General features: G+C 39.3%; 1 protein-coding gene across 1 annotated transcript in view; it reads right to left on the bottom strand.

The window, feature by feature from the left end:
- The window catches only part of MAD1L1 (MAD1 mitotic arrest deficient-like 1 (yeast)), a gene marked incomplete at its 3' end in the record, with an annotated part of 39,684 nt that extends 33,231 nt beyond the window's left edge, over positions 1-6,453 (bottom strand). Inside the window, exons 1-5 of the mRNA XM_009580073.1 lie at positions 6,304-6,453; positions 4,869-5,009; positions 2,938-3,117; positions 1,354-1,478; positions 601-682 (exon numbers count right to left, since the gene is read on the bottom strand). Of these exons, the coding sequence (XP_009578368.1) occupies positions 601-682; positions 1,354-1,478; positions 2,938-3,117; positions 4,869-5,009; positions 6,304-6,453 (678 nt within the window). The remainder of the gene's footprint in view (positions 1-600; positions 683-1,353; positions 1,479-2,937; positions 3,118-4,868; positions 5,010-6,303) is intronic.
- Positions 6,454-7,771: the final 1,318 nt, after the last annotated feature.

A 7,771-nucleotide genomic window follows, 5' to 3' on the forward strand; every position in this document is an offset into this window, starting at 1 on the left:
TTCCACATCTACCTCTTCTAGGAATACAAGACAAGTGAAAAAGATACACTCCCATCAACCTACATGTTCATTTGAAAGGACATAAAGCATCTCTATACTCACATTTAAGTCAGTGTTGTTTCAAAAGCTTTGCAAGTAATTGAACTTTCTAAAAGAGCTAAACCCAACTCCAGAAGAGGATTTTCTAGGAAGCAGAAAAGTAACTCTAGCTGCTAGGTTCATCCTCCACCATTTGAAAAAAGATTGCTCTAGAAGCAATCTTTTGCAGAGCAATCTTGAGCTTTGGCACACGGTCAAACAGAGCATTCCTCCAGATCACTGCATAAAGATATAAATCACTTTTCTATATAGGTGGATTTTTTTTACCAATCAATTGATACAACAAAGGTGAAGAGTATCATGTTACAGGTAGTTGTAGGTAGCCTGGTCCATCCAATTGAATTTAGCCAACTTCAGCTCTTGGTGGCCAACAGGTGAGATTCTTACATGATAAACTAACCTTTTATTTCTGCAATAGTCATTTTTTTAAAAAACACTGTTCTGTTCTTCCATGGAAGAAATTAAAAACTAAAGCTTTATACAGGCCACAAAGTTTCTTACCTTAATCTTCTGTTCGTATTCTGCCAGTAGGGATTGGCTTGCTTGCAACGTCTGGATTTGCTGATTAGCCTCTTGCCATTTTCTATTAGATGTAGACACAAGAGGCATTCAGCACTCAGGAATCACGTACCAGAAACAACCTACATGCAGAAGTATCTCTGACAAACATTTTCAAACACCACTAACAAGGTATATGGTACTGTTATAGAAGATTGTCTCTCTCAGTTTCACACTCATACCATCTCCCTCTAATTTAGAGACAAAAATACCCATTTTAACAAAAAGATGCAACTTGAGAAATACCCCAAAATCAAGCCATCCTAACTCTGAAACCAACAAATACACACTTACAGTAAATAAACACCTTTGAAATTGAAGAGTTGAACTTAGTAAGCAAGGAAAAACACACTCACATCTTCCAACTACCCCTCAACTATGATTTGAGGCTTGATATTTTTGTTCTGTTTAATCTATAAAGTTCAGATTAGCCTTTCCCACCCACATGCCTTCTGTTAACTCTACCATGAACATGAGACATCGCTGAGACGCCAAGTGTTTTTTTGCTCAAGGTACAATTAAATTGCACCTCAGAGCTAGTTTCAAACAACGGTTATAACCTGCACATCCAGATCAAAGAATCCCTTTGAAGAGTGGAAATCAAACACTGTTGAAGGTTTTCTGAGTGACGACAGCTGCAGAAGACTGAAGTTTTGTTTGCCTTTTTCTCCCTACAGTTATTCATCCCCTGCTTACTTATGTTGAACATCCAGCTGTTCCATCAGTTCCTGCTTCTGAGAGTCTTGGCTTGTCATCTGCATCTCTTGATTCATTATATTCCATTGCAGCTCTGATATTTTCCCTTTTAATACAGTGATTGTCTGAATTAATGGAAAGAAAGAATAAACACACAAGGCTATGGCTCTCCAAGCTGGACGTTATGGATGGTGACAGACAGAAATCATATCCAACTAAAAAGTACAAACACTGAATCTAGAAACAATCCCACACTCCTACAAACCTTCAGACCTGCAAACTCACCTCAAAAAACAAAGGCATGAGAAAATCATTTAGTCGCTTCCATCTGTGACCCAAATTGTCATTTCCATTACCTATTAAGTGGGTGACCTCAAACTGGCATGAAAAATACCAAGCTTCAAAGCTAGATGATGATAAAACACAAGTATACATATATTAAAGTAAAAAAAAAAATCCCACAACCATTCCAAATATATTTTGTCTGGGTTTCAAAATTGAAAATGTCTGGGTTTGCCTCAACCAACTGCCAGAAGTATTATGCTTTCCTTAAAAGTAGAGGCCAGTGATTTTTAAAATTTTTTTCTAAATGTCTTAACTCCAACAAAAAACTCACAGGTTTGTTTCAAATAGGCATTACTCAGCTCCCTTTAGCAAAGAAAAAGAGAAAAATCTCAAAACATTACATAAGTAGGGTGTTTTCTAGAGAGACATGTAGGGTTCTCATCTTGATACTGATGGATATGGGAATAAAAAGAATACAGAAATAGAACTGCTGCACATATTTCATATATGGGTTTAGTTTCTCTCATATGCCATGACTGTCTCCCTATTTTTAATCACTGATAACTGGCACATTCAATCTGTTACCTGCTCTATCACATAGATACATTTCCAGTGACACCTAGGCAGGAGGAAACACTTACACAAGAGGAAGACTTAAGGACTTAGTGGTTGTTGATCCACAACTGGTGCAGGAAACAAAATCGAACAGAAAAGTTACAAATGAACTAGCTGAACTTAACTATAATGATATCTGAAAAGGTTGAAGGTTGAGAAGATGGTCTGTTCATCCAAAAGAACTGAAATTATTATCCAAGCGTTCATTCTACAGTGGAACACATAGGCGTTTAAGACACTTTGGGAAGACAGACTTTGTACATAACTTTGGTCTCATCCACTCTACAGTTCCCCCTACTTCCCTGAACACTTTCCCATCTTATCTCCTCCATCATTTCCCCTTTCTTTACTCAACGTCATGTAACCTGACTTCTAAACTTAGATGCTGTAAGTTTCCTTGCACTTGTTTTCCTCCTCCATATCAACCTGTCTAAGAAATCTCTTCTCATTGTTAATTAACACAGCAATATCTTCTGACCTGCTTGCTCACTTGTGTCTGGACTTGGTTAGGTTCTAAACTTTGACAGCAAAAACACACCACCAGGGTTTATTCATTTCCAGGTGATGAACATAGTGATTCCAATTTTGTATATTTTTTATAAATCAGAAGGGGCATTTTCAATTCACAAGAACTGCAAAGTCACCTGAAGCTAAGAATGGATTAAAAAATTACTCTGTTCTTACTTCATTAGCTTCAGCTAATTTGCTTTCCTTCTCTTGCAGCTTCTTACTCATTGTCTCCATGCTCTTCTTATAGGATTTGTTCATCTCCATTTGTTCTTTCAGTTTATTTTCAGCTTCTGTTTCCCTTTCCTGATATTGCTTTATGCGTGTGAGCAGCTCCTGGTTACGATCAGCCTCTCGCTTGTGAAGGAAAAAAATGCAAGGAGACATAAGAAGGAAGTAGCACAAAGGTGAAACCATTTTTGTTCTTCATTACTGTGGTCACCAAGGTATCATCATGAAGCAATGTTACTCAGACCATAGCTTTAACCTTTGCACTAGCAAGGGCAAAAATCTTCCCAGCAGCAACTCAATGTCAAGGAACAATGGAGGCAATGGAGCTAGAAAATTAAGAGACAGTCTTCCAAATCTCTTGGACTGAGACATGAACATGAGAATACAGACATGGCTTCATAGACTCCACTGCACAGTCTCCAGCAGATCAAAGATGAAAACATCTGATGCTCCAAGTTAAAACTGACCCATGCATAGCAAATTGACTTTCAGAAACTCAGATCTCAACAGTTGGGTTAATAAGACAAACTTCCCTCTGCAACTTCTGGAAATTGTATGAGGCTATTTAATAGCAAAGAAATGGGGTTTAAATGCACAGTATTATCAATGAATACAATAAATATTTTTGCACTCTGACAACCGTTCATACACCATTTCAGTTTATTCCTACCACAAATTGATTAACAGTTATTGAAAAAATGTGTAGTAAATTGCTTTGCTAATCAAAGCAAATCGAGACACGGATTTACATAGTAAGCAAGGATTATGCAAAGCAATGTGAGGTTCCTAAAACCTTTATCCACATGACTCAAAAAAACCCACAGAATCTGAGCAGGGTAATTACCACAGTGCTGGATTAGTGCTGCTCCCTTTTTTTTTGTACCAGTATTTCAAGAGTTTCTGTGACTGACTCAGCTACATTCCAGTTTGAACTCTTCATGGCTTAATTCCATATCACCTGACTTCAGACGAACGAGGAATTTACTCACTGACTTGCTATTTCACAACTACACACTAAACCTGTCACCCAGCACCCTTGTAAAATAAAACATGCTTATTATTTTTTAAAGATTTCTTTTTAAATAATCAGCCGCATACAAGACCTTTATTATCCTATAAAACCCACAGATCTACTACTTATTTCAGTAATGTAGTTAAACAAACATATACGGGCATAAAACCAGAAACCAATAAAAGCTATTAGGCCCCAAGTGAGGCTGTTTTATCAGTGCAAGCTCTCTTGTGTGACAGTGCATGGTTGGCACTGCTGTCATTCCAATTAATTACAGTCACACAAACTAAATGCTTGCAATTGTGCCAGCAGGAGTTTAAATTCATGTGGGAGAAAAATGCTTAAATACTTCTGGGAGAAACAAATAACAAATCCCTTTTGTTATTGCTACTCATGACAACTTCAGTGCTAAACTAACAGAATCTAGTGATGAGATCATCAGTTTGTCAACCAAACAAGGCTTTGACGTTCACACTCTTGTGTACATTAGCAATTTAGTGCAATGCACTGCGAGAGGATCTGTAGAGCAAAACAGTTGGCGCTGGGAACTTGACACCCCCACCACCATCACATTTGCAGTAAATGCAAACGCAGTAAATGCATTCCAGGAGCATTTACTACAGATTCGCTGAAGTCTTGCTCTGAAGACAGAGTGTCCATCAGCAGTTGGAGAACAGAAGGCTTGCTCCTGGACTGCATCTTTCAGTTTAGCTTCATCCAAAAAAGTCAACTATACACATTCTGAGACACACCACTGCAAACCAAAGCATGGCACGTGAGAAGTCAAGAGCATATCCCTGATCCAAACTGCATGTGTTCTGACTTAGGCCTATGATATCAAGCCATCTGCAACTGTCATACTTACCTCATAGTTTCTGGCATTGGTATTAGCTGCCTTCTCTAGCTCTATGCGAGCTCGTTTGTGACTAAGCTCCATCTGCATCTTCTCTCGTTCCACCTGCAGGAGCTGGGATTTGGAGTGGATCTGCCCAGCTTGTTCTTCCAACTGGCCAGTTCATGTGTGAAAAGGGACATTACACACCATTAACAGCACTGCAATAACATCATTATCTCCCACCCTGTACTATGTAGATGACACTTGAATGCCATTTTACAAATTACAAGGAAACTATCACCATGTTTGTGGTACTTCTCACACCAACTGCAGATGGGGAAACCAAGAGTTCAACAATACACTCAGAAACCAACATCAAATCAATGTTAGTTGGAAAGAAGTGAATTTCAAGTTCTTAGTTCAGAATTTCTCATTCAATCTCTAGAGGTACTCCGACAAAATGTACTTCTCTATCTAAAAAAAGGTTAATTACAAACTCTCCAAGCCTCATAAAAGTAACAGCAGCTAACCAAGATCACGCTCCCCATGAAATTTAACTGCTAAGCAAAATAACATGTTTTTCTACTACCTGCTACAACATTATGCTTCATTTTTTCATTCAAATTACCTTAAAGCACAGACAATATTAATAGAATACCTCACATCTAAGCAATGTACATTCAACACATAACTAACGAAGACTCTCTAACCAGAGAGAGCCTCCTTTAACCATCTCTGTAACCAGAGATGTACCACAGACAGAAAATGCATAAATTTTTGTCAACATTCCAAATGAAAAGCAGATTTACATTAAAAAGAAAGCAAGCTTATTTTATACTTAGAGATTTAAATAGAAATTATATTAAGACACAGGATACAGAAACTTTATTCCAGCCTAATAAACAGTCCTTATGACTCAAGATGTCAACTTACTGCATGCTTTATGAGCCTAATGCAGCTTACAGGAAAAAGTCAAAAAACCCACATGGATACAAACAGAAGCGGAGAAGAAAGCACAACTGGTTAGCACATCAAAGCTACAGCACAATGCAAGTCTCTGTATGTGTCCAGCAAAGAAACTTTAAGGAAGATTGTGAAAAAAGGTGACAAATGACTTACTAGAAAAATATTAACAGATATAAAGCTCCCTTGTTCAGCAATATGAAAACAACTTACAATTTAATTTCCTGAGCTGGTATACAGATATAACAAGCAGGGAAGAAATTCAAAGGACCTTTCTTAAATTTTTACAAAACAGAAATAAACATGTCTGACACTTCAAAAAAAAATTAAAGATTCTAGAATGTTCACCAAAAGCAAGTTCCATTATTGAGCTTGCATGAATATCAATTTTTGAAAGAATGGTCAGATCTTAATAAAATCAGTCCCGATTCCTGGAATCAAAAGGAGTCTACAACCACACTGAAGTGATACTGCAGGCATCACCAAGCTGAGGACACCTCACCTGCACCCTCTGCTGGTACTGAATCTGTAAGGAACTTTGAGACGATCCTGGTGTAGCCAGCCCAGACACCCCCTCCATACGCTGTGAAATAAAGTTGTTGAGGGATCTCAGGGTGGAAAAGACAGTAGTATTATCTTCCAAGTCCTCCATGGCTCTGGAAATATACAGAAAATCATCAGCAAAACATTCAGAGCAACCTATGGTATACTGGCTGCTTTGCTAAAAAGAGATACATCACTGCTCTGAGGAAACTAAACACAAGGTCTTCCAATTTACAGGGTACAAAACCCAATCTGCTAGTCACTGCTGGGATCCATAGATTACTGCTGGGATCAACTTGAACCAGAAAACACTATCCAACCAAGGCTGAAGCTGTAGGTCTCTGAAATGAGAAACTGATGCAACAGAGCTTGTTCTTCCCTGAGCTTTCTACCTGAAATGGTTTGCTTTTATTTAAATACATTCTCCCCTGAATCTCAGCCCATAAGCGTACAAATAAGAGCTGTCATAAGATATACAAAATTGAATTCTCTTTTCCTATATAATCAGGATAGATTCTGGGATACAAGTTAATGTTGTAGGACATGAAGATCTACAGCACATAACACCAACAAACAGCACTCGTTACTCTTCCTCCAAACATTTGAGGCAGGGAGGGAGAACTAATTCCATACTAGCAGCAAACCCTACCTTCTACAAAATTTGATTCTGGTTTCCAAAGAGCACTTTGCAACCTAAACTCCAGCAACAAGACTTCCCGAGTTCACAGATTGCTTCTGTAAGTAAAACTGTGTCTCCTCATTCACATAAAAGTTTTTGCAATTCTTCCTTCCAATTTAGAAGGGTGCTAACTGAAAGGCCAAAGACAAATCAAGCCTGGAGCTCAGAAAAGCCTGCAAGGTTTCCCAGGAGACTTCAGGAAGCCTTAAGTGAGTCCCTCTAGTGACTGCATGCCCCACAAAGCCCCAGAAGCATAGAAGAAGGTTCAGAACGAGGAAAGGCAACCCACAACATTCACATGGGCTTGTAACAGAGACACAGACTTGGGGCTAACTTTCAGGCTTGTGCACTCTTAGGGTAACACAGCAGTCATTCTTTGGATTTACATCATCGCAAAGAGGAGACATAGTAGAACCAACTGGCAACAGATCAGTCAAAACCCAAATGAAAACGTTTATTCGAAATAAGTACTTCAGTACTACATCCAAATACATTCAAGACAGACCACTGCCAACAGGTAACTGGGCTCCAGCAAGCCTGCTTTGAAATCAAGAGCTGCGCTAAAAATTAAGACGACACGTACACCCCGCTCCCCGCTGCAGAATGCCCTTGGGCAAAGGCTCCCTTGGAGGGAACAAGGGACCCCCTGCCCTCACAACCCAGCGCCCGGGGCAAATACCCGAGAGCGGCCGCGGAGGGCGCAGGGCTGCTCCCCCGCAGCCGGGCTGCCCTGGGCACGGCGGGGGTT

Source organism: Fulmarus glacialis, unplaced genomic scaffold (genome assembly GCF_000690835.1).
Source record: "Fulmarus glacialis isolate BGI_N327 unplaced genomic scaffold, ASM69083v1 scaffold4886, whole genome shotgun sequence".
NCBI classification, from domain to species: Eukaryota; Metazoa; Chordata; class Aves; order Procellariiformes; family Procellariidae; genus Fulmarus; species Fulmarus glacialis.